Source organism: Muntiacus reevesi, chromosome 1 (assembly GCF_963930625.1).
Source record: "Muntiacus reevesi chromosome 1, mMunRee1.1, whole genome shotgun sequence".
NCBI lineage: Eukaryota > Metazoa > Chordata > Mammalia > Artiodactyla > Cervidae > Muntiacus > Muntiacus reevesi.
Genome location: NC_089249.1, coordinates 203596467 through 203624420, shown reverse-complemented (window position 1 = coordinate 203624420; position 27954 = coordinate 203596467). Strand labels below are relative to the sequence as shown.

At 40.6% G+C, this 27954-nt stretch overlaps 1 protein-coding gene across 2 annotated transcripts; it reads left to right on the top strand.

Moving 5' to 3' along the window:
* The first annotated feature begins 1066 nt into the window (after window positions 1-1066).
* Window positions 1067-20236, top strand: ISOC1 (isochorismatase domain containing 1). Of its 2 annotated transcripts, none has more exons than XM_065918176.1 (5): window positions 1067-1388; window positions 11242-11361; window positions 11469-11672; window positions 13658-13774; window positions 19100-20236. In XM_065918176.1, the coding sequence occupies exons 1-5, from the start codon at window positions 1107-1109 to the stop codon at window positions 19244-19246; spliced, it is 870 nt and encodes a 289-aa protein (XP_065774248.1). In that variant the 5' UTR covers window positions 1067-1106; the 3' UTR covers window positions 19247-20236. The 2 variants fall into 2 exon arrangements, with proteins under 2 accessions (XP_065774248.1, XP_065774247.1); XM_065918175.1 differs by having other exon boundaries at window positions 1069-1415.
* The last annotated feature ends 7718 nt before the right edge of the window (window positions 20237-27954 follow it).

The following is a 27954-nucleotide window of genomic DNA, read 5'->3' as shown; positions in this document are numbered from 1 at the left end:
ATTCAATGTGAGAGGGAAGTGCAGGGTGACACTGGCATCTAGAGGGTAGAGGTCAGAGATGCTGCTAAAATTGTAGAAACACAAGATAGCCCCCCACGGAAAGGCAGTGTCCATTCCAAACGTCAACAGTGCCAGCTAAGAAACCCTGCACCTTCCTTATTTCCTTCTAAGAGGAGGAAACCCCTGACATCTAAAATCTTATTTTATTTAGATTCATAAGCCTATCTTCCGAGGACCTGGCCTTTAAGGAAACTTCGTTCATAGTGCATACTTTTCTATTTCCAGCTATTTATAGTGCCTTAAAGTGTTCACAAGTAAAAAAATTATTAGAAGGTGATTGTTTTTACTTGCTTAAAAACAAAATCCTCAGCTTGAATTAAAAAAAAAAAAAAAATCCTGATTTTCACTCTTAAACCCCTTTACATTTGCCAATGCTCAATCCAAGTTCTCCCGGAAATTGGGTTGAGCTATAGAGAGGGTAAGATCTCAAATCCACGACTGGAGAGACTGTGTTTCATGGGGTTAAAAAAACATGAAATTGTAGGTCTTGGATGGCACTCCTAAGGAAGCATTGACTTCCACCGCTTTTCTTAAGGCATCTATCAGCTGCCCTACCGGTTTTAATATTACTATCGCTTCTTCAAGGACTGCCTGCCTTTCGACAAGGCCGACAGGTAACGCACCCCAGCAGATCTCGCCGGACAGCCCCGAATTCCTAAGCACAGCCCCGAACGCCGGAGCACCCCGCTCGACGGTGGGCGGAGCGGGCTGGAAGCGGGGGCACCGGTCTCCTCTGAGGACTGGAGCCCGGGGCAGCCCAGGAAGGTGGAGGGTGTGCGGGATCCCCGGCCCGCCCGAGGTTGGAGGGGGCGGACCCGGCGGCGGGCGCAGGCGCTTGGCCAGGCGCCCGGGTCCCACAGCCCGGCGCTCCGCGGGGTCCGCCCTCCGCCGGGCGAGGAGGAGGGCGCGCGAGCCGCGGCCGCCAGGACCCGCCCCCTCGCCTTCCCGAGCGGGCGGCGGGCGGCGGGCGGCGCGGGGAGGCGGGGCCGCGGCGGCCGGCAGTGTCTGCGCCTCGCGGCCTCGGAGCTCGCAGACGCTCGGGGAACATGGCGGCGGCGGAGCCGGCGGTCGCGGCGCTCCCCGGCGGCGGCGGCGCGGGCGCGGGGGCGCCGTCGGGCACGGTCCCCGTGCTTTTCTGCTTCTCGGTCTTTGCGCGGCCGGCGACCGTGCCGCACGGCGCGGGCTACGAGCTCCTCATCCAGAAGTTCCTCAGCCTGTACGGCGACCAGATCGACATGCACCGCAAATTCGTGGTGCAGCTCTTCGCGGAGGAGTGGGGCCAGTACGTGGACCTGCCCAAGGGCTTCGCGGTCAGCGAGCGCTGCAAGGTGCGCCTCGTGCCGCTGCAGATCCAGGTGGGTCCCGCGGGAGGGCCGCGCGCCCCGCCGCTCCGGGTGCCCGTGCGTCCCCGTCCCCGCCGGGCTCCTCAGGTGCCCCGCGGCGGCCGGCCCCGCGCGCCTCGCCGATTGGGAAGGGCCGCGCCGCTGTCGCAAGCCTCGCGAATGGCCCAGCCCCGGCGCCTGTCCGAAGGGGACGGTCACCGGCTGTCCTCCGCCAAGGATGGGGCGTGGGCCTCCCGGCTCGAGGCGGCGCGCGCGAACGCCCCCACGTGTGTGGTCCTCAGCCTCCCGCATCCGCTTTGTGTGCCGGGAGCAAGTCCCAGCCGCCTGCGTAACCCAAGGTCTGTGCAGAGTGGCTGCGTTTTCCTGTGGGCTGATGCAGAACCGGGGGAAGGAGGTTGTGCGGAGTGTCGGCCTTGGGGTTTGTTCCCGGAGTTGTGTTTACCACTTGCGGAAACACAAACTTCTGGAGTCCTATCCTTTCACCCCTCCTCTTTCTCAGCTTTCAGTTCCTTTGATCTTCAGCCTTCCCTAAGTGAAATAACCGTGTTTAGCTTCTTCCTAGTAACTGTCAACGGAATCTGTTGATTACACGTACATTGATTGCCTTGAAAAAGTCATTCGAATCAGGCTGCAGTACCTTCTTAAATACCCAACTTTAGCCAGACTGTTCTTTCCTGGTAGTGCTGGCTGAAAAAGTTGTTATACTTGAGGATTATTTTATAGCTTTTTAATATTTTTAAAAAGCCGTGTTCTCATACTGCACAGATCTGCCTCCTGTGTTCTTTTTGTGCTCTGCTCAGAGGATTCACTCGAGGATTTACACTGTTGCAAAGCAAGAATAAAAGGTGTATTTTAGGTACTCCACCATCAACAGTTTTTTGGTTGAGAGACAGGTAAGCCATTTCTTTGGAAAACCAAACTGAAATGTGGGGTTCAGATTTAGAAGGCACTTTAATATTCAGGTGTCATTTCTGAGGACTGTCCTCTAGTTTTTTTTTCAGTTGTTGTCTGAGGAATTGATCTTGTTTGCTATCACTCCAATACCCAGTCCAGAAACATCCAAAGCAGGTACTTTAATCAGAGGACAAAGGCTGTGAGATTACATGGTCAACCCTTGATGAGCCAAAACAGAGGCAGGAACTTGGTGTCTGACACCCTAGAATTTGCCCTGCTCTTGGGAGTTGTGGTTGATCGGGTTTTACCACTCCCCGTTTCTGTGTATTCAGGAGTTTTCATGGCGGACACCTTCTGCACACTTCCTTGTCAGTCTGTTCAGATTAATGCTGCCAAAAATACCAAAGAAGCTGGATGCACCTTTGACAAATCCATTAATAAAGGCGAGAATCCAAATACTAGCTGAAGAGATCTGGAGCTTTACCGAGGAGGCTGACTTCTTTGTGATGTGTTTCCTGTAGTGGTTGGGAGGGAGGGTGGGCTGTTACCTAAGAGATGTTATGCCACCAGACTGGTGCCTTTCCCGTCTTTAAGGCCTCCCTCTCCCCCAATGATAGGATTTTTTTATTTTGAAAAATTCAAAGTCTGGGTCTGACAACTCTATTTAACTAAAGAAGTTAATAATATGTATGACTATACCTGAGATGTCTTGTACATTCTCAAAAGGCATTATGTAATTCAGGACACATGTGGCTTTTGAAGTATTTTGCTTGATATTGGAGGTAAAATATAGTTTAAGTTTTTGTGGTGATGTTTAAAATAATAATTATAGTAGCACTACTCTGCCCCATCCTTTTAAAAATGTAATTATTTTTCACCAAATAGTCCAAGAATTCCTAATCATGTGTTACATGATACTTTAGATATTTTAAAGTATTTAAAAATATGTTTATATTATTTCATTTTCGTAATCACAGTAGCTTGACTTCTTCAGCCAGGTGCCTCCCGAAGCTTAAAAATAGATGATGTGGAGGGTTGCACACTCATGCCATCTATATCCATATGCTTATTCTGATACCTGTTTATACCTTCCATATGAAGAGAGATATATATGTGTATACATGCCCACACACATGTGTGTATATATGTATGGATACTCCCACAAGGAAAAGGGAAGATATTTCTTTTCATGACCATTTTGCTATATTTTTTGGAGCCCAACTGTATAATCCTGAAGACATGGACATTTCATGGCTGGACAAGAACGTAAGAGTTCATTCTGCATTTGAGTGGCAGCTCTAAGTGCCTGACACGATGAATGTAAACAGGGGTAAGACCGAATTCATGCTCCTTACCTAAATTCCTGCTCCTTCATTTTGCCAAAGAGCAGAACATGTAGGAAATTGCCCAAGGTCCCGTGGCAAATAAAGCATGTGAAGGTCCTACAACTGGCCACAGCATTCATGTTCTCTTTTCATGCTTAACGAATATATTGAGCAGAACGGGAAACAAGCCACAAACTTGGGCTTGTAACATCATGTGTTTTGATGCTGTTTATTGCTTCTGTGGAACAGATGCCTGTCAGTCAGGAAGACTCGAGGTGGTCAGTCAGGGAGGCCATGCTCAGGGGACAACAGGCTCCTTCTACCAGAAGCAGGGAGGAAGAGCGTGTTTGGCCACATGTAATCAATCCATGGCTTAAATAATGCCATTTGTCATTTCGGAGAAGACCTTATAGCCTCTGCAGCTCTGCCTAATATCCTGTATATTCTAGAATGTATTCTCAATTTCCACAAGGGTCTGCGTTTGCTTTCAGGCTTGTCCTGACTGTTGCTCATGACCCTGAAAAACACGGTGGTTGCTTGTTGACACCGCCTGCACTGGTGGTTGGTTAGTGGTTCTATGGAGAGTCATCTTTAAGACCCCCATTGCCAGTATTAGGCTATGATAACTTTTAGTGTCTTCCTTTCTGAAATATTCTGTAACAGTGACCTAGTGTCTGCTGACAGCTCAGGTAGCTAAAGACAGCTCATGTTTCAAGCACTTTTTATGTGTCTTCAGCTTTCTCAAAATGCTTGAAGTCTGAGGTATTTTGAGATGAAGGGGAAGAAATATAAATGAGAGGCTTATATAGTGGGAATTTAAGTCATTTTTATGACTTACAAGTGTTAATTTTTCACAAGGTATTTCCCAAGTTTTAACTAATAGAGAATTCAACCCTGGAAGCTCATGTAAATTTGATATCATACCATTACCAGTGTATTTTTCCAGCTTGTCACCAGGGAAGGCAGAACCCAAGTAGAAGAGAGGAAGAAACGGACGTGGTTAAGAATGATACCAGTAAAAAAAAAAAAAAAAAAGAATGATACCAGTGAGAGTATTCTACTTGAGTATGTAGGAGGGACGGCTCTGGCAGCTTTGTGTGGGCAGAAGATAAGGGCTTTCCTGGGAAGGTTATTTTGACCTTCTCTGAGGTGTTTAATTGGGAAGGGATTCTGCTCCAGATTTTACTTTCTTGGAAGTGTGTTAGTATGAAGGTTAGTTTAAACAGAGTTGTGGACACTTTATAGCTAGAAGGTGCCCCAGAGTTCAGGGTGGGAAGGAAGAGAAGGCACGGTTTGAAAAGAAAAGGGAAAGGACTTGGATCTCCCTTGGGCTTGCTAGTTGGAAAGTGGTGATTTTTGATTTCAGAACCTGAACCATGGAGTGTGTAGGAGGAGCAGGTAGATAAGCTAAGCTCAGAACTCTTGAGTTAGAGAAGTAGGCAGCACTTTTCTCAGGAGGCAGACAGTGTCAGGGGCTCTGGAGATAACAGCTGAATCCTAAGGGATTGTCTCTCGCCCACCCACCCGCCTTGTAGAAAATTTAACATTTCAAATTACTGCCCAAAGCGTTGTATACATTTTGCTCTTTGTGGATACATGAGAGGCTACCTATAAATAAACTGTGTGCCAGTGGAAGCTATGATCTGTGTTCGGGAATTTTTTTCTACGTTTAATTTGCCAGGGGGAATTCAGTGTAGATTCAGATGTCACTGTGCTCCTGGGATCTGGTCAACTTCACCGTCACCCCAGCATCAGGTACAATGTAAAGAAACCCCTCCATCCTCAGCACTGAAATGGGTGGAGTTGGCTGGCCTCATGCGGGCAGTTGGAAAGCTCAAACTTTAACTTATAAGCTTGAGTTGTAATCTTAATGCCAGTCACATTAGTGTTCACAATAGGTGAGTAGGTTGCAAAATAAGAGTGAAATAAATATTCTCTTGAAGTCTAAATTAAAAAGCCCCAAACCCATTTTTCCAGAAACAGATCATGTACCAATAATTGTAAGGCTTTTGGTAACATTTGGGAATCTACTTTATGAACCATTTCTTAATTCTGTAGACTGTGCTAACAGGTTAGACATTATCAATGTTTCTGTCTATATATTTCTTGGTTTCTTAAGGGATCATATTAGTAGTAAGTGGTATTTTAACTTCATTATTGAAAAACTGTTTTTAACATGTGCTAAACTTGAAAGCACAGTGTATGTTTCCTGTAGGAGGGATGCACAGTAACCTAATGCTCTTATTGATGGATTTACATGAAACTGATTTAGTCTTTGAAATAGCCCTATGAGGTAGCAACTATTTTTATTACTTTGTTACAGATTGAAGTGAAGGTGTTTAGTTGTGTCTGATTCTTTGTGACCCCATGGACTGTAGCCCTCCAGACTCCTCCATCCATGGGATTCTCCAGGCAAGAATACTGGAGTGGGTTGCCATGCCCTTCTCCAGGGGATCTTCCCAACCCAGGGATTGAACTTGGGTCTCTCACACTGCAGGTAGATTCTTTACTTTCTGAGCCACCAGCGAAGCCAGATTAAGAAGCTGCTGTTTAGAAATGTTAATGATTTGCAATTGAAATTAGTGAAGTTGACATTTGAACTCAGACTCTGATGCCCACGGGCTGACCTGTATTGCCTGAGAGTCCTGTCACAGGCCTCTGTTTTGAGTTGATTTTGAAACAAAGCCTTCCTGTACCTGTGATAGTCAGGTTTCCTTGGAAACACTTCTCAGTAAGATAAAGATACCTCATATTCCCTTCTGGACCCCTCTCCCAAGCACATCATGCCTATATTGTTGCTGTAATAGACTACTAAAATTTTGAAAACAGCACATTCACAAATAAAAACTTCAGTCATTTCTAAAGAGACACAGTTTACGCACTGTAGTCGCTTGCTCGGGTGCTGCTATAGCAGAGTACTACAGACTGAGTAGCTTATATAACCAAAATTTATTTTCTCCCAGTTCTAAAGGCTTTAAGTCAGATTTGGGTTCTTGAGAGGACTGTGAAGGAGAAGCCGTTTCATGCCTCTCCTGGCTTTTGGTGGTAGGTTGGCCACCTTTGGCATTGCTTGACTTGTAGACATACCACACTGATCTCTGCCTTCATGTTCACATGGGCTTCTCTGTGTTCAGATTTCCCTTTTTCATAAGAATGCCTCTCATGTTGGATGAGGCATCCACCTGGGTTGGGAAGATCCCCTAGGGGAGGAAATGGCAACCCACTCCAGTATTCTTGGCTGGGAAAATCCATGAACAGAGGAGCCTGATGGGCTGCCGTCCACGGGGTCACAAAGAGTTGGGACACAGCTGAGCACGCACGCACACACTGCTCTAGTATGACCTCGTCTTAATTGACTCTGTTTTCAGTGACTGTTTCCAAATAAGGCAATACCAGGGTGCAATACTGGAGGTTAGGAATTCAGCATCTGAGTTTCAGAGCACACAGTTCAACACATAACACTCACCATGTGCTACGTTTTTGGAGAGATAAGATGTGGCACAGCACATCTCCCTAAACAAGACCAGCCATCGTGTTTGTGCCTGTCCCAAGAAGCCGGGGACCAAGCAAGGGAGGAGCGGGTTCCTTGCAGACGTAGCAGCTGTTGTAAGAAAATGGTCAGATCACGTGTGGATGGGAAGCGGGGTGAATACTGTTATGATCATGGTAGTCATGGAATCTGGGGATGAAGAGTCTTTTGAACATGAAATCTAAGGTCAAATTCTAGCTATGACAGTTCTTAAGAAAGTGGGCAAAAATTTTATACTTGAAATTTGTCTTAAACTGTTGCTTGAGGAAGGCATTGATTGTGATCAACTTTTTGTGTTGAAATATATATTCAATATATTAAAATACATATTTTGTATGTATATGTGTATAGTGATGTATGTAGATAGATATATAAATATATGAAGGTGTGTGTATATAAACATTTTTATATGTGATTTCTTCAGACTTCTTGAATATGTGTTGATCTCTAATTGGTACACATTTACCTATGACAGCATTTGGTCAAGTCCACTTTTAATTTGCTTTCTTGCAGTTGCAACAAGTCTGATGATGAGCAGCACTTTTAGTTATCTACAAGGTTTTGGTTTAAGAGGAATTTCTGAGTCAAATTATGAAGTCCCTGGATTATAGAGTCAGTGTGTAATTTAACAGTTATTGAAATTCATGTGGACTTGGGGTGGATAGGGGTTGATTGGACATAGTTAGAGATTTTCAGTAGTTGTCTTTTTTTTTTTTTGGTAGCCTCAGCTCCTCCTTTTTCTCCCTTGTATGATATGGAGATTATGCATAAAGTAGTGGCTTTTCCCGCTACTATTATGACATAGGGAGACCACTTTATTTTATTACCTAAATTTTTAATTTTAGACTAGTGGTGATTTACAAGGAGAGTTGCAAAGATAATACAGAGAGTTCCTGTATGTGTGACATAGTTTCCCCTCTTGCCAACATCTTCCATCACTGTGGCATATTTGTCACAACTAAAGAACCAACATTAGTACATTACCATTAGCTGAGTGCCACACTTTAGTCAGATTTCACAAGCTTTTCCCTAATGTCCTCTTTCTGCTCCAGGATCCAATCCAAGATACTAGTTATGTTTAGTTGCCACATCTCCTTGCGCTCCTCCGAGTTATGACAGTTCCTCAAAGCTTCATTGTTTTTAATGAGCTTGACAATTCTGAGGAGTACTGATTAGATATGTGGGTAGAATGATCTCAGTTTGGGTTTCTCTGCTGTTTTCTCAGTACTTAAACCAGGGTTGTGGGATTTTGAGAGGAAGATCATGAAGGTCATTCCCATCATATATCCAGGCTGAATACCATCACCATGACTTCACTGATTGCCTCAGTCTTGATGGCCTGGCTGAGGCCGTATTTATCATCACCCTCTTAACGATTCTCTATTGTGAAGAAGCAAATTGCTCAGTGCAGGCCACATTCAAGGGGTGGCCACTCCTGGAGAGGAGAATATCTAGGCATTTTTGTTTCACGAAATTATAACCAGTCATCTCTGCCCTCAATCCCTTGTCTCTGTGGCTTCTTTCTTTAACTGAAAGTTTAAAGATGATGGATTCCTTTGCTGGAAAGGATTTCAGTGCTGCGTTTGCTGACCTCCTCTAATATGACATATGTCTGATGAGGTCCTCTGCCCAGAACAGATACCTCACAGCTGTAATGAGGTGTTGGGAAGCACCAGGTAACAGGAACCCTGGGAGACCACAACTCTGAATAATCTAGGATTTTCTGAGGAGGTATGGTTTTATTCCTTTGACATCCCAATATTCAATAGTTTGACCATTTTATATGGTAGTCCTGAAATATTATGTAACTGATTTTCTTAATGGGTGTAAGACAATGATTTTGTCCCAGTTTATAACTTAACATACAGCTTGTTACTCCTTCATTGGAGTCTAGACTGAGAACTGGTTGAGATTTGATCCGCATTTACTGTATTTTGAATCTCTTCTTCCTCGGCTGTTATTCCTTGTTGCTATCTGTTTGCCTGTCTTCAGCAAACTTTCACATTTGCTGTTTCTAACCTTATGTTAATTTATAGTCCAGACAACCAAACTTGTTAGGAAGGTATACAGAGTTAATCCTTCCAGTCTGAGATAAGATCTGGGAGCTGGAGATCCAAGCAAGTGTAGGCGGTCAGTGTATCAGTGCATGGCCATCCAGCATACCCTGGGAACTTTGTAGAGTTTTATTTTGCCTGCTTGCTGGTTTTCGTATGTTGTAGAATGGCAGGATTGCTGAGTTGCATTGCAGTTGTTTTAAACAGGGCAGCTGCAGCTAAATTGCTTTTCATAGTGTTCCTTCAACACATCGTTTTTCACTGGGGACCCCTGGTTCAGATTTCTAAAATAGTATGTATATATATGGATTTTGAGCCAAGATTTAATATTTACTGAGAATTTAAGATACATGATTATAAATAGTGGTTGGTTTTCAACCTAGTACCCTATATACTTATATAGTCATCAGATTCATTGCTTTTGATAATGACTGAAATGGAAGCATGGTACTTGCATTAAAAATTTAAGTAAAGAAGCAGCCAAAGATGAGCATATGTAATTAAAAATGCTTGAATATTTATTTTAAACATTCCTTACTGACAGAGTAGGAAAACCCTCTGCATAGTTTTAGAATTACAGATGGTACTCCCATTCTCACATGGACATGGTGTTGGACCGCCCGTGGTTAATCAGTACACATCTGTAGAGTTAATACCAGAGGGAAATTGAGGTGCCAGAGTCCTTCAGGATGCAGATAAATAAAGTACATACTCGCTAGAGCAGTCATACTGCTAAGGATCAAAGGTTCCTCTTAATGATTCACTTAATTCTTGGAGTAATTGTTTCTCAAGTGTGATACATGTGCCGAGGTACTAAGGCAGAGCCTAGGGTCAGGCTGGGGGTGAAGCCACCACCTTTGTAGTCAGGACTCAGGTTTCTCTAGAAAATTAGAAATAATTCTTATCTGTTGGTGGTTTAGGTTCATTAGAGGGGAGCCTTCAGGGTTACCAAGAGTAGTGGCATGGCCTCATTCAGGATCAAACTGCATCCTTTCCAGAGCTTCTCTAATTTGAGAAGGTGGAAAGAAAAGCACAGTGGGCTTTTCAGAACTCAGATTAAATTATTGTATTTAACAGTGATTTTTCACTTTTGGGGAGATCCACGTTGGGCCCAAGTTATTGTAGTAGACCAACTACAGCAATTAATGTGAAGCTTGGTAATCTAGTACCCAGTGTTCATCTTGATTCATTGATTTTCTTGATTGTGATAAATATGTGTAAGGATTCAGATGTCAGGTTTATTATGTCTCTCCATTTGACAATGGTGATGTGGTTGGCATCATTTCATTGCATTTTTTTTAACTCTTACGAAGGTATTCTTGAGAATACTGACTTAATATTTCAGTCTTGATGATAGTAGTAATTCTAGGTTTGTTTCTTTTTTTTTTTCATTTTTTGTTTCACAGTCTCTGCTACAGATTATTTTAAATTTTATTCTTTGTAGTTGTAAGCAATATTGTCATCAAATTTAAGTTTTTTTTTTTTACTATTTTTTATTATAAAAGTAATACATACTTTTAAATAACATTTAGCAAATGTTTTAAAACAGCATTTGAAAAACAGAAGAAAGGTATTAAGAAAAAAATATTATCAGCATCCCTAACTATGTAACCACTTGTCAATATTTTCATATATTTACTTCTACTTTTTATTCATATTTTTAGAGTTTTGAAATACTATTGAACTGTGCTCTTTTTAAAATTAACATTAGATTATAAGCATTTCTTCTTAGAGGTGTGCATTTTTTGAAAACATATGCATATACTATTTTAAGAGGCTAAACATGTTTTGTGAAATCATTTTTCGTATTTCAGTTCTTGGTATATTTCAGATTTTCACTATTAAAAGCAATTCATTGGACATCTTTGGGGATAATTTTTTTTCCTATTATTCATATCATTTCTTCTAAGTAATAGTTGTTAAAATTGACATAATGGGTCAAACAGTAGGAATGTTCTTCTCTCTTTACTGACCTCCAGCTGAAAATAAATGTCGCTGTATAACAAATGCTAAATCATTCTTTCTTTTTTCCTCAGCTCACTACCCTGGGAAATCTTACACCTTCAAGCACTGTGTTTTTCTGCTGTGATATGCAAGAAAGGTTCAGACCAGCCATCAAGTATTTTGGAGATATTATTAGTGTGGGACAGAGATTGGTATGCTTGCTTGTTTATTTTTTCCAATTTGCTGAAGTGTGATATACATTCATATACAAACGTATGTATATTGGTACTTATCTTTGTGCTTTTTATTTTCCCCCCAGTTACAAGGGGCCCGGATTTTAGGAATTCCAGTTATTGTAACAGAACAGTACCCTAAAGGTCTTGGAAGCACTGTTCAAGAAATTGATTTAACAGGTGTAAAGCTGGTACTTCCAAAGACCAAATTTTCAATGGTATTACCGGAAGTGGAAGCAGCATTAGCAGAGATTCCTGGAGTCAGGAGTGTTGTGTTGTTTGGAGTAGAAGTAAGTACCACTTGTTCTGTTTTGGACACAATTCATTTGTAGAAAACTTGTTATTTCCAGAATGTAATTTTGTATATAGAATGTGTGTATGTGTTAGTTGCTCAGTTGTGTCTGACTCTTTGCAACCCCACGGACTGTAGCCCACCAGGCTCCTTTGTCCATGGGATTCTCCAGGCGAGAATACTGGAGTGGGTCGCCATTTCCTTCTCTATGTATATAGAACACTGTATAGGTAAAAAGAGCCTCCCTGTTCTCTCAGTGGTAAATAACCTGCCTGCCGATGCAGGACACATGGGTTTGATCCCTGGGTCGGGAATCCCCTGGAGAAGGAAGAATCCCATGGACCGAGGAGCCTTGCGGGCTATAATCCATGGGGTCCAAAAAGAGTCAGACATAACTTAGTGACTAAACAGCAACAACTGATAGAAAATAACCCCCACCATTTATTAAATGTTGACTATTGTCATGGCACTGATCCAAACACTCTTTTATCCTTTAATTTGTTAAACTCTCAGAACAATCCTCTGATCTAAGTACTTTTGGTCTCCTCATACTATAGAGATGGGAAACTTAAACACAGATGCTGTCTGTCTTGCTCAAAAGTTAAAGTTAGTTAAAGGATCGAGTTGCATTTGAATCTAGGTTGATTGATCTTTGGACCTTTACTTTGAACCACTACTCAGAACACTCTTTCATCAAAGATAATATGTTTACTTATATAGGAGTTATAGGTGTTCATCTTGGTCATGTTTTTGTTCTAGAAAACCTTTTGTTTTGTTCTAGAACCTTTGTTCTAAAAAACCTGTAGTTCACTGTCCTTCACATTTGAATCATGTACATTTTTTTTTTTAAAGGAAAAAATATGTTCATGGATTCTTAATGCTGACTAAAATGATTTTGGGGTTTTTTTTGACATGTGGAAGCAGAATATAAGTATTTATTCGTAGCTTTTAAGAACCTCTTGAACTGAAATTATAAAATTATGAAAACCATAAAAACAAACCCAAATATTATTAATTTAAGACAGCCATGATGTTTTGATAGTAGGTTTCATAGTAGTAGGTTTTAATAGTAGAAGGATGTATCCTCAGTTTTAGATGTATATTAAATATTTCTGTATTTTGACTTCAGTACTGACAAAAGAAGCCTATTTGTGTAAATACGTCATGCCAAATCTCATTGCTGACTTTTATACTTTTTCTTATTTGTTCATCATTATAAGCTCTTCGTGTAATCAAAATCATCTTTGAGCAGTCCTCCAGTGCTAACTTTAATGAGTTGTCAGTCGATAATTTTCCATGGCTGTCTTGTCGTGTGAAGATAAGGTCAGCTTTGTCGCATTATTAAAATCTGCTTTCATTGCTAATCCACTTATTGTTGGAGCCTGTTTTTACTCTTTATTCCCTGCCAATGAATTATACAAGTCTGTGCTTAGAAAGATGGAATCTGTATAATGCATTTGCTGGTGATGTATGCTGAGTATTTTTTGCCTAAGCTACATGTTATTTTTAATTTGGCCTACTGTTACTACCGGGTGCCTTTTAACAACTCAGTTTTCCCACCATTATCTCAGTCGACAGTACTGCAGACGCATTCTTTGTGTCAGGCATTTGGTGTGAAAACAGAAATAAACCCAACTGTGAGTGGCATCAAAACTGGGTGGTAGTAGTCAGCTGAATGAAGGTCATCCAGATGAAACACAGATGAAAATATTTTTAAAAAAACGCTCACAGAATTGTAAGAATATGTTCAGGGTTCCCAGGACAAAGACCATTGATGTTATTCAGTTCCTGACTTTACAAAGAGGAAACCAAAGCCAGAGATGCTGTTTATGCTCGAGGTCACTGGTGAGTCGAAGGCAAAACTCGGTGTAGGACAAGGTCATGAGACCTGTGGTGCTCTTTCGGCTGTACCGTATCACTGCACGTTTGTGAAATACTTGTCGTTTACCACAGTGTTACATGTGGGTTTTCACTTCCATCTAGACTCACGTGTGCATTCAGCAGACTGCTCTGGAGCTCGTCGGCCGAGGTATCGAGGTTCATATTGTCGCTGATGCCACGTCATCGAGAAGCATGATGGACAGGATGTTTGCCCTTGAGGTAATTGTCCTGTTTTAAAGTAATTCATTTACCGAGGCTTCCAGATAAATTTGGAGAATATTAAATATGTAACAGCAGTGAAAATGTACCTGTTAAATCTGAGCGTGGTCCGACAATAATCAGACTCACCGTTTTCCAAGTTCTCTACTATGCACAACCAGCCTCTGAGGCCTCACCATCATCTCCTGTTTTACATCTGCTGTCTTTATTTCTAGTGATGCTAAACACTCCTCTACATCTTCTGTCGTAACTTTCCTACAGTTTTGCACAAGAACTAAGAGGTATTCCAGTAAGCTTACTCTAAACTATTTAAAGATTTGCAAATTAAAAGCAGCTCATCTAGGCTGAACTTGATCAAGATCTATTCAAAACCTCGTGCCTAATGGGCCTCAGCCTGGTTCAGCTTTGTGTTAGATTTCGTCAGACTTGAATTTCTGGAGACAGGAGTGTCACTGACTGTGGGCACCACTCACACTCGGGGTTTGATGGCTCTCTGCGTGGAGTGTCAGTGATTTTCGACAGCGTTGCATAACAGTAGCCTTACGTAAGCAATTCCTATTCCGAGACTATTGAAAACCAAACTCCCATTATTAATCCTTTGACATCTTCACATTGTGGATCTCTGTCTGTTTTGTTTAATTCTGATTCTATCATAATTTTAAAGTAATGTCAATCTGGATTGGAATTGCTGAGTTTTTAACTAATTACTTTTACTGAGAATGGGAAATGTAGATTTTTTCTTTTTTTTGAGACTCTCCAGTGTTTCATGCATAAGCTGACCTATGAGCCACTTTCTCTGTAGATTGCTCAGTCATTTCTCGTAATCTAAAATGTTCCCTAGGGTGGTGAGTTTGGCAAATAAGAATAAGACAGACAGACAAGGGCCGAGTCAGTGGGGAGGGCTGATGTGGAAGCCGGCGGGGTCGCTGGCAGCAGCAGTGCTTTTAAGGCCCTGGTTGGCCATCCCTTCTTTTATTCCTGAACAGGGAGGTTTTATTAATTTTATTCAACTATTTTCAAGTCCATTTGGACTATCAGGTTCTCTGGTTAGTTTGATACTAAGTATTGCTTCTTCAACTCCCAGCAGAGATGTTTAAGCTCTCCTTACAGTCAGAGTTAATCAACTAACACTTTTCAAATTTTCTTAGTAATCTGATCCATCCTGCCTCGACAGGCAGTTGTTTTCCTCCGTGAATAACCTTTATGGTAATGCTGAGATCCAGAACTTGAAGTGTTCCCAAGGAAGCAAAGAACTTAAGAACATATAAAACCAGAAATTTTCCTTTCTTATAAAGAGATTTCAAGAACTTTTGTCCTGCATTCATTTACACTTTTCAGGCATGTCTTTATTAGGCCATTTATTACAGAAACTTGTTATTGCTGGCAGTTCTGTCTTTTACCAAGACTCAGAATAAAACAGTTGGCCTTTTAATACCTGAGCCTCATTCTTTCAGAGGTAACCTATAATCTTACTGATCAGGAGTCCAAACAGTAGAGGGATAATATGGGTTTGAATGCAGGTTCTGGCATTTTGTGAATTTGTGTCCTTGGACAAATCACCTAATATCTCTGCCTTATATTTCTTGTTTGTGATATGAAATAAAATTCATATTTTTATGGAAAAATAGAAAAACTTAAACTTGAAAAAGTTTTCTTTGCCCTTTGGTTTCCTCTTTCCCCCCTACTGTGTATACACAGTATGCATCAAGCACATCTCCCCATCAAAAGAAATACCTGTTCAACTGTAAAGAGTGGACAGCTCCTTAAAAGATAATACTCCTTCTTGATTGTCTCAAGGGTCATGTGACCCACCACAGTGGCGCTTGGATCTGGATTCTATAAACTGGCAATAATTTATCATTTCATGTACAGCCCTCTGTCTCAAAAAACTTACGTAACTGTGCTTTTGACTTCTGATGGGCGGAACTGTTCTCAGAGTTTTCTGAGGGGCTGTTCCCAGGTTATGCTTATCATCTTGACTTGAGTAAAATTTTCCATTCCTTTTTTAGGTCAACTGATTAATTTTTTTATCAGCAGTGAAATAGAAATAGTCATTACGTGGGAGGATTTTTGTGAGGATTAAATGAAATAATGTATTGGTAGTACTTAGTGTCTGACACAATAGACACTCAAGTGTTAGCTGTTGCTTTTATTTTTACTGTAGCTTTTTATTTTCTTCATGTGCTCCTTCCAATCAGAAATATATAAGCATATATCAGCTTCCAAGGCCCAAAAGGGACTAGTCTTGAGAAGTTCTGAGGAGGGAAGGAAAAAATATGGGCTGGGGTGGATTTCTGCCTGCAATGCAGAAGACATAGGAGGCGCAGGTTTGATTCCTAGGTCGGGAAGATCCCCTCGAGGAGGGCATGGCAACCCACTCCAATATTCGGAGAAGCCTGGTGGCCTACAGTTCATAGGATCGCAACATGACTGAAGCGACTGAGCTTGCACGGAACAGCCGGCATTGGTTGGGGTTACAGTGCTGAGGTCAGAGTGGAGAGAAGCAGGTCAAGAGGTGATGCGGGAATATGTTCCACATTTCAGACTTTTCCGCTCAGTCTTTAGTTTCCATGGAGGCGTTTTAGTTAGTCCCTCAGTCCTTGGGACTGATGTTCAGCTTCCTCTTTTCTTCTGTGACTATGAAAGTGAAACAAGCGGTCTGGTCAGCTCCCCTTCTTCTCTTTCCCTTGAGAAACACAACTGCTCGAGATCAGTCCTGAGACTCCCCACCTTGCCTGTTCAGATTGTTAAAGTAATAAGATTTATCGTTACCGTTATTAAAACTTCTCTACCGGGATCTGTTGTGTGTACTACTCCTCAAAATGTTTTGAGCACCTACCATCTGTCAGGCATTTTTCTTTCAACTTATAACTGTAAATGTGGGAGAAGACAGAATAAAACCCTCTCTTGAACTGGATGTCCTTGTACTTCTGGGAAGTTGTTAAGTGTTGCTTGGGAATTTAATGGGTTGAGTCTTTTTTTCTTTTTTCCTCCTCTTCCCACCTAGGAGACTGTCATGTGTTTTTAGGTTTGTGGGTCAGAGTAACCTTTCTTTTCCTTTGGCCTAGTTGGACTGATTTTGTAAGTCTAAGGGAAGAACTCTGGAAGTCTATTAAGCCAAGTACCCATTTGCATTAAACAGCTGGAGTTTTAGTTGTCCCTGTTTTAAGCCAGGCGATGAAGTGAGTTTGGGACCGGTGTCTTAGGTGCCCTCACAGCTCAAGGTGGTGGGTGGCAAGCTGCGTGTGTGTGGATCGAGTGCCCCGTTCTCTTTCTGCTTAGGCACCGTTTCCAGCTGTTGCTGTGCAGGCACCGTGGGAAGATGTGTTAGCCTGATCTTAGCATTCTTAGCAAAGGCATGAGCCACGCCTTCCCCTAACACAGGTTCTTGGCTTGATTACTGTTTTTGGTTTTTGTCTGTTTTTTGGTTGTTTTTTTTTTTTTGACCACACCTTGAGGCAGTGAAACGTGTGCCCCCAGCAGTGGAGGCATAGTCTTAACCGCTGGACCTCCGGGGAAGTCCTGTGGCTTGATTACTTTTGAATGTGCTCAATATTGGCCATGCTTTGTTGTTGAAGCTAGGTAATTTTGTGTAGGTTTCTGTGTACTAAAATGTTTTTGTGTGTGCGCCTCTTGGTTTCCAGCTTGCCCCTGCCTTGGCCTCTTAGCATTCCTGAGAGCTGTTGGCTTAGGGTGGACGCGGGTCTGGTCAGCAGAGCACTGTGAGAAGCTATGTCTTTGCTGGGTCATTGCATTTCTTTCTCAGACCTGGGAACACTTTTCTGATCTTCCTGCCTCATGAAAGAACTAGGAAGATTACTGAGAACTGACCTTCGTTAGCACTTTGGAATATAGAAAGCAATTCCACAGACATTGAAAGTATGATTCAGATGCAGGCTGACTCATTGAAAAGCCATTGATTCAGCAGAACAGTAAGGAAGGCAGGCCAGCCAGGGAGAGAGCTGGGTTTAGGTGACTGGACGTTCGGGGCCCTGAGACACAGCTCGTCTTGTATTTATTGCCCACCCTCCTGTCTGAAGCAGCCACACAGTCCTTTGAGATTTCTAAGGGTTTTGACTTCACAGTCAGGAGTTTACTGAAAAGCAAGGAGGGGAAATTAGTCTCCAGAAGTCTTTAAAAAACTCAGAGATTAACTCATTGTCTGGTATTTGTCCCAATGTAAAGGACACTGGCAGTCTTGCTTATTTCTTCCTCTTTCCTCTGTGACTCTGCTGTCTTTTAATTTCTCGAGACTTGTGATCAGCTTCTCACACTCCTCTTTTCTGGTGGTTGAGGCCTGAACTTGCTATCTGATAAGTGGGATATGGCTTATACTCCCTTCTCGGACCTTGGGGAGTAAAAGGAAGAGGCTGCCAGTGGGAAGGTTGGGCCTGTGGATCTTCAGCCATTTGAGGGCTTTGCTTTAGCTCCATTGAGATGTCCTGTTTATTCAAGTGATGCCCCTTACAACACGACACTGATTCACATGTTTTTTTCTAACTTGCTTAGGAATTGTGTCTAAACACCTCCTCTTCTATGGCTCTTAGAGTGGGTGTTTCACGGGATGACAAACAGCTGGTCTCCTTTTCCCCTAGGGCTTCTGAGAAATATATCCAGGAAATGGATCCCTACTTTAGAATTCTCTTCCTGTCCCCCCTCCCACTCTTTTCTATGCTTTCTCTTCTTTGCCTTCCTTCCCTTTTCCCTCTTCATCCCTCCTGCACACACTCTCTCTGTTCCCTCCTTGGAACAGTGTAGCAAGGATGTTCTTTGACCTGTCAGTGAAACTGTACAACCTTAAATTTTATACTCCTGTTTGTGATTCTGAAAAGCTTATGATAGTGGCAAGGGTGGTGGTTCTGTTACCATTCAGGGGAATGTTCCTTAACCTCACATGAGGCTTTTCTGCCACCGGTGTTTTACGTATGGTATATAAGTAGGTATACAGTTTAACAAAGGGTGTACTGTTTAATGTCAGATATTTGGAGAGAGGGAAAAAGAATTTAAGAATCATTGTTTTACAGTCCTTAGGCTTGATCCCTTCTGTCCCCGACACATCTAAGTCTTTATATTGGTTACCTCCTTGCTTTTTCTTATAATGTTAGTAATTGGGACTAATGTTAATAATATTGAGAATCATCCTCTTGGGTTTTGGGTATGTCTGATTTGAATTCTGTCCTCATCACTGAATTTGATAGTATGGCTGAGCACCATGGTTTTGATAGAGGCCACTAGCATGTCTCACTGTGCTTTTTGCTGTTTTAATATAGTGTTCATTCTCATGCTTATTTCTTGATTTGTGTTTATCTTTTCTTTTTCCTTAAGCGTCTTGCTCGAACTGGGATCATTGTGACTACAAGTGAGGCTGTTCTGCTACAGCTGGTGGCTGATAAAGACCATCCAAAATTCAAGGAAATTCAGAATCTAATTAAGGCGAGTGCCCCAGAGTCGGGTCTGCTTTCCAAAGTATAAGACATGTGGAGACTGGTGTGCTACTCACCGTCACATGACAGGACTGTAAGCCCAGACAAGCTCTTGTCTCTCGTAGAATTAAAATGTTAAGTCACAAATTGGCTCCTTTTTTGCGCCTCTTAGTAAAACTTAACCAGTTAGACTGTTTGGGTACCAGCATTTAGTTACTCATGTCAAAGGCTTCAGGTGCTGCTTAACTTCTTTTTATGTTAAAGTGCTTTTATTTATTAAAAAAAATTATAATGGAGGTGCCTGTTTTGTCTATACCGTATACACTGATCATACTTTCAAAAGTGCACACTCTCGTGAAGTTTTCCTTACTGTCACAAGGACCGAGATCTCCCAGTAACGGTTTGACTTTTGTATCATTGTAAGATGTATGTTATGATGTTAATGTGGATTCAGTGCTTTTACTTTACAGGTTGATTGAAGTAGGATTATTATATGAGAATTTGAAAACAGGACTCTGGATCTTGTTAACCCTTTCACTCACAATGCAGCCAAGTTGTTTATTAAGTTGCATTGGTTTAACCAGACGAAGTCATGTTGGATAATTATAGACCTTTCTTAATTATGTTGATTTTCTTGTTCTGTTCACCATCACTAATTCTCTGTTAATGTTCTCTTTTTTAAATTGAATCTTTTACCTAGAAGGATTCATTGGGTTATTACTTGTATTTTTGATTTTGTAAACAGATGGAATGATAGCAATGTCATATCATTTGTAGAGGGCTCTTTTAAGATCTTTGAAGTATTACTTTAGCTGAATAGCTTTATAACCATCTTGAATACATCTTCTAATATGCACAAGATTAGCAAAAAGATAAAGACTGGATAAAATGTAGTTTTAAAACATCCATCTTCTTGTTTGATATTTTCTCCACATAACATCCAATTACTGTTAATGCAAACGGTCTCAGTAATAATTTGGTAGTATTAATTTTGTAGTGATTACTGCCATTCAATAAATTTATTTTCATTTAATACTTATTATAGGGTTTTAAAACTTTTTTTAATGTTATGTGAAACATGAAACATTTCTGTCTTTTATATTAAAGTAATTAAAGAAAATGTATGTGAATGAAATCATTTTGTCCCCCACAACATGGCTCTTTGATTATTATTCCAGGGATTTGAATATTTATTTAAAGGTATAAAATTTTTACATTTGTAACCTTTCAACTCATGGATATTTTCTGAAAAGGAAAATTCTTTGTCCACGGGAGTAACTGGATATTATTGAAGGGCCTTCTTAGTTATTTAAAAGCAGTAGAATTTTTTTTTTTTAAATCAATGTAACAAAAGCAATCTAGCATTCTTCTTATGGTTAAAGTTAATTGTTTTTCTCAGCAAACTTGTGTGTCAAAAAAGAAGAATCAAAGATTTCTACATGTTTTAAAATAGTTTTTAGTAAATTTAACCTACTGCTCCTCATGAATACAAGTCACCTGGGGATCTTATTAAAATGCTGACTCTGGTTCAATAGGTCTTACTTCTGTGCCTGACATTTTACATTTCCAAGAAAGAGCCGATTTCCATCAGCACTGCTCAAAAGGGACCATACTTTATAAGTAGCAAGGATTTAACTAACATCGCCTGTTTTCCTCCATGGAACCCTAGCTCTTGGTTTCTCTTAGAACACCACCCCAGTGAAACCTTTTCACAGCTGAAAACCTTGAGTCAGTCTCCTATGGCTGTTTTAAATTACCCCAAACTAAGGTTTAAAATAACACAAATAATAATAAAGTGGCATCTTCCAGGCCAGTAGGTGAGAAGTCTGAAATGGGTTTCATGGGCTAAAACCCATCTTTCCCACTAGATTCTAAGCTCCTGAAAGTAGGACCTATGCATTTATTCTATACTCATTCTGCAAGCTTATTTTGAGTACATCTAAATATTGTTCTATGTGCTAAAGATACAAAGATGCCCATAGAAGCTTAGAGTCTGGTACAAAATCAGATATATTATAACTTCTCAGTAAATGTGAATTGAATTATGTCAGAGCTTCAGGAATGTGAATACAGCATTAAAGTAATATTTAGAGTAATATAATTGTGAATTCTGCCTTCTTTGCTGATCATGCAAGCAAGGTGACAAAGCCTTATTATTGTAGGAAGCCTGAATTAATTTTAATACATTAGTCTTTGAATTGGAAGTGTCTGCAATTTTGTAGGGTAACAAAATTCTTTTAACTGATGTAAATAAAGACCTTGAGCACATAAGCTAAAGAAGAGTCCAGTATATTGAATTGCAAGGAGGGTAGAAAAAGGATCAAGACACATCATTTATTGAAATACATGGAGAAACTTTAAAACATGAAATAATATGTAAAATTGAAAATAAACAAAAGTGACAACTTGTTTTAACCAGGAAACCAAATGCCCTATATTATCCACTTAATTACCATATTTCTCTAATTAGGAAGAATATTTTCTCTTTTGGTAGATATGACTCTAGATCTGGGTGAAAGTTTTTTTTTTTTTTTTTTTTTGACCCCATGGACTACAGCCCACCAGGCTCCTGCATCCATGGGATTTTCCAGGCAAGAGTACTGGAGTGGGTAGATCTGGGTGAAAGTTTAAAGATCATGATCTTGCAGGTCCATTTCAGCTGTAAAATTCTACAACCTGGACTTGCTTACTGTAATTGATAATTACAGTAGTTGATAATCTGTAGTTGATAATCTACTGTAGTTGATAATCTAAAGACTATCAGAAGGAAAGGGGGAGAACAATAGAGAGGCTGTGTTTTAGAGTTTGTAAAGCTGTACACCGTTTACAATGCTCAGAGCTCAAGGACCACTTCTAGTGCTGAGAGCTTTCCCTGCCTTTTCTTCAGTCTGGCCTTACTTCTTTCCTGACGGTTTTTAATTCATTCAGGAAAATGACTGATAATGAGATACAATGTTTTCATTATATTCATCATCAAATAATTACAAGTTCATATTCTGACATCCTTAATGTCGCTTAATCCTCCATGGAGCATTATTTTCACTGTTTAAGGTGGCTCAGTGGTAAAGAATCCATCTGCCAATGCAAGAGATGCATTGGTCCCTGGGTCGGGAAGATCCCCCAGAGTAGGAAATGGCAACTCATTCCAGTCTTTCTTGTTGGGAAATCCCATGGACAGAGGAGCCTCGGTCCATGGGTCACAGAGTCAGGCACGACTCAGCAACTAAACAACTCCTGATTAAAAATAACTGAAAAATCACCATAAGATACCACAATGAGATATATCAATTACTTTGATATGATGGGAATGGATTTATAAAGTAATGGCAGTTGGCTTTTAGAATTCCTATTGCTTTTATCTTTTAAGCCTAAATATCAGACATCTTAACAAAAATTGACTTTTAGAAGACATTAAAGTCCCAAATGATGTTCAAGTAAAATAACCTGTTAATTCCTACTGAAGAGATTATTATTTTCCTGATTTGCATGTTGTAGGAAACAGAATTTTGAACTGAACCCCAAGGCTCCCACTCTGGTTGTGCACACACCTTCTCCCTGACAGGTGAATACTAATTAATCTCTGTTCAGCTGCAAAGAGCTTGCTCAAGTAATTAAGGTTTCAAATCAGTTCACCTTAAGGTAGGGAGACTGCCTTTGTGTTCTTGATTGAATGAGGTAAGCTTGTAAAAGGGGTTGGACTGTTGCTGGCAAAAGCGATTCAGCATGTGAGAGGGATTCCAGTGGAGGGAGATTCTCTATTGCTGATTACAAAGCCGAGGACTGGGGAGCCCAGCAAGGAAACAGGGACCTCTGTTGTACAAGCACAAGGAACCCAGTTTAGCAAACAACCTGAGTGAATTTGCAAGCAAGTTTTTCCTCAGACCCCAAGTAAGAATGCAGGCAAGACCCCTAGCATCTTGATTTCTGCCTAGTGAGACCCAGCAGAGATGGCTCCCATGCTGTGCCAGGACTTCTATAGAACTGTGAGTTAATAAGCTTCTCTTGTTTTAAGCTAAATTAGGCATAATTCATTATCCAGCAGTAGAAAACTAATATACTTGTTTTTTTGTTGTTGTTGTGTTTGATTTGCAATCATGTTTATATGAAGGAAAAAGAGGAAGGATCTAAGTGGGAATTTCAAGAGAATAAATATAAATATCTACATTCCCATTAGCTTCTATTTGTTTCCAGAATAGTGGGATGGGAAGGAAAGTGTATGTCCATTGTGTTAATTATATAGCATTTTCCATTGTATGGTTAGCTTTTTGTATTTTTCATTGCAGAAAATAGTCAACTTAGAGCATACCTGTCATATATGAGGCTTCATTTCTTGATATAATTGTTGGTTTCACAGTATATTTCACTACTCAACTGTAAAAGTCCCTTGGCTTCAGATTTGTTCATTGTTTTCGCAGCTGTTTTCTTGTTAAATTGTTCCTCCCACTTGAGACAGTAAATGGAAGAAATGAAAAGTAATGTGTCTCAGAACCTATGGTTAATACACAAATACTTATTCTTAATGTATTTTGGATACATGCAGCTTTGAATTGGGCTTCTGGAAAATGCATATTGTGCTTTCACAAAATAGCCTGTTTGGCAGCCCCAACTAAAAGTGTGGAATGCTTTGTAAGTGTTGGAAATGTGGGGATTTTTCCAAGAAATTAAGACCTTGGAAAGAATACAGAAACATACAAAGAAGGCAGGTGTAAACTGTTAGCTGTTACTCAAATGTTAGCATCTTTTTGGTTATACCATTCATATACAGTAAGTGGTTTTTTGCTTTTGGGGAATTTGGCAAAACTTAAATATTCTTTGTCCTATGAGGTCCATAATGGATTTTAACAATTCATTCCTGCAGATAGACAACATGGTTTAGATGTAATGTTCTCTGTGTGTGTCTATCATATTTTTCTTTCCATATTAAAAAAGGTTGGACATGTTGGCAGGAGAGAGAAGAATGGAGGATTTCCTTTAAATACTGGAGAACACAAAGCATAAAGGCATAAACACATGTATTTGTGCATTTACATAATAGTATGTTGTATAATGGAAAGCTTTGAAATGGCAGACCCAGCTTCATTCTTAATAGCTTTAACACTTGGGGCAAGTGTCTTATGTGTATGATGAAAAGATTGGATGGAACTACACCATGGGTAAGGGTCTTCATTCTATACTTCACATTTTAAAGTGAATCACATTTAACATTTGAGTGTCCATCATACTAGGACATCATATGTCTTCAATATCTGTTAACTCAGTCCTCATTAACAACCCGATGATGTAATTGAAGAACTAACTAAATAAGTAACTTGCCCAAGGTCATCCAATTTGTTTAGAAGTGAGAAGGCTGAGACTTTAAAATGCAGATTTTAGCCTGGAATTTAGAAACTGATGTAAGTGTGGTAACTACTACGCTGTATTCCCTCTTGCTGTCTTGAGAGCCAGGTATCATGCTAGGGAAGCCTCTGTGAGCAAGTCATGGTGGTGCAGAAAGCACAGGTGCCAAACGGGAGTTCTTTACTCCCAAGTTGTTGATGATGTTGTTTTAATGTATATAGACAACTTTATCTATGCTCTTTGCTATAAATAGCTTTTGTTGAAGACTAAATATTTTAAAATATTTGCTTCTTTAGAGAACTCATTGAGAAAGAGAGTTCTGTTATATGCCAGCCATCTTGCTCTCTTTAATCTTCCTTTAAATATTAACTAAATTGATTTAGCTGTGCATTCAAAAAAGTAATTTCTTAGAAATTTTGTCAACTCACCCAACCTCTGTATTCAGATTTTCCAGAGATAAATAGAAGCTTAATAACCTGTGGTGAATATTACTTTGACATACTATTTTCTGCATATTTTACTTACAAAATGACTGTACTTAGCTAAAACTAAATCTGCCTCATAAATACCTGAATATTTTAGTTAGCTTTGACAAAAAAGTCTTTGGTGACATGATTAGGGCCAAAATTAGCATAAAAACTTTTTAGAGGAATGGGAATGCATATATACTGTCACCCTTATTTTCTTTCTATATTGACCAATCTCAGATGTTCTGAATAAACCTAATTAAATCATTTGCTATAATAACTGTAAACTTGAATTTTCAAGCTAGAATTAGTGTCAGGCTTGGGATTTGATTGTGTACTTCTTAAAAGCTAGAAAATAAGAGTGCTCCTATTTCATGGATGCTGGCAGAAGACACGGCATTCCTGGCTCAGAGACAGAGCAGTGTGATCAGTAGCATCCTTGCTTTGGTTCTCTTTGCACATAAGTCCCCTGAGGTGATGCAGGAGGTGCCAGATGAATTCCATGCACTCAGTGGATTTACACTGAACTTTTATAGCAGACAGTAAACTTGCCTGCTTTTTGTCCAAAAAGAGCTGTTAAACTTCGTTACTTAAGGTCACTGGCTGCACAAACAAGGCTGAGAGGCGGTCTGGGTGCCTTGAAGACGTGGCACGACCAGCCAGACCCGGAGGAGTACAAGCGCTCCAAGGAGGGCGTGCCTCCCAGCAGACAGGTGTGATGGACTTCATGGAGAGGGTGGTGGGATGGGACTCTGGTCCTTGTCTTTGCTCTCTGTGGCAGCCTTCCACAAGCCTTTCTGAAACAACTCTAGGTTCTCATGTATAGAAATGAAGTTGGGTGAGATAACCAAAAACACCTACCCTTTCATCTAGATACTATTGTTATACTTTCTTGGAAACTTTCATCTGAAGTAAGACTGACCAGGTTGCCTAAGGCTAAAAAAGGAGCCTCAGAAGTTTTACAAATACAAGCCACAGAAACACAGTATGGTTGATTGCCCTCAAGTGTTAAATGGATTCTTAGGAGAGAAGATGAATCATTGTATTGGTTCAGTCAAGGATGCCCGTTATAATTTTAAAGGACACATCTTAGAAAATGCAAACGCAATTATAAAGGTATGACCAATAAATGTTAACCTCGTTTTCTTTTTCTCTGGCAAACATAAAAGAGAAATCCAGTGATTGTGATGAGGCATAAAGGCATTCATTAAAAAAAAAAAATTATCATCTTTATGGGATGTCTGGACCAGCTTAGAGACTTTAGATTGAATGCATTGGTTGAGAATTTTTTTTAAAGAACAAATGAACGAGAGCTTGTCGCTCAGTTTTGTGAAACACTTCATAGATTTCTATTTTAGATACTGGAGTAGATTCTGTGAATTCACAAATTTTGATGAAGAGTATTAAGATCAGCTTGGATGGTTGAAACGTCTCAAAAATAGGTTAGGCATCTACTCTTGACCCCTTGAAAAATTCTACTCTATTGGAAGAAATACTAAATTTATAAGTGATTGTTGGGATGATGTTAAATGATTTGAAACCACCTTAACTTGCAAAATAGTTCTGGAAAAATTAATCATGCAATCACTATTAAAATGTAAAGTGTACACAAAACTCTGTACAATTGAGTTTTTGGCTACTTGGAATGTGGAAAGATGTTCCAGTGCATAGGGTTTATTTATATTAACATCCTCCGGCGAAAGCTTTTCTGTCACTGATTGACCAGCCAAATAGGTTTTGAAGTATTTTAACACATAAGAAATAGAATGCAAGCAAACCATGGCCACCAAGAGTTTTCTGGAGTGAGTACATATGGGTTTATTTTATTTGTTCTTTCGGTACTGTTTTATTGAATACCTACCCTGTGAAAGCCTCCCTGTGGGGGAATGTCCCGAGAAGAGAGAGCTGTTGTTCTGAAGGAATGCAGTCTAGTAACAGTCTAAACAGGCCACACAGGGTGGTTAGTACAAAGATGAAGTCCTGAACACAATTAGGGAATGCTGGAAGACTAATTCTTCCCAGATGGGCTAAGTCTTTTTAGGTCCAGAGCCTTGAGCCTTTTTATTTTCATTCTTTCTGGTATGATTTGTTGCTTTGGGTTGGTTGGTTTGGTTTAATAGATATAATTGTTGTTGCTCAGTCACCAAGTCGTGTCCGACTTTGCAACCCCATGGACTGTAGCCCTCCCGGCCCCTCTGTCCATGGGATTTCCCAGGCAAGAATACTGGAATGGGGATCTTCCTGGACCAGGGATCAAACCCGTGTCTCCTGCATTGGCTCGTTACCACTGAGCCACCAGGGAAGTCCAATAGATATAATTGCATTGTAATATGTCATGATATATATTACAGTTTGGTTTAATTGTAATATTTTCTGGCCTTTAACAAGTTAGGGCATTTTACTCCAGGCTTCATTGTCCCTTGAAGGAGCTTAGTCTAGTTGTCTAAGAAGAGCTGCCCAACTTGCAGTGGGCATGCCCAGCACCTGTGAAGGGCACAGGTACAAAATGGGTGGCAATAGCGGCTTGAAAAGTGAAGTAACAGTCACGCAGTCATGTCCAACTCTATGGGACCCCATGGACTATACAGTCATGGAATTCTCCAGGCCAGCGTACTGGAGTGGGTAGCCTTTCCCTTTTCTGGGGCGGGGGGGTCTATCCCGACACCAGGGATCTAACCCAGGTCTCCTGCATTGCGGGTGGATTCTTTACCAACTGAGCTACCAGGGAAGCCCCATAAAAACCAGGTACTTGGATAGATGCTGTGACTTAACTAATACCCATACCCTTGTCAGGTTATTCCTATTATCCTTACACTGACAGGTTAAGAATCTGCAGCAGGGAGGTAGAATGAATGGACCCTGTTTTAACGGGCTCTCCCGCTAACTCTGTGGCTCTGAATATTCCTAAGTACCAGCCACGGGGAAGGACGGCTCACAATACACCAGCACAGCT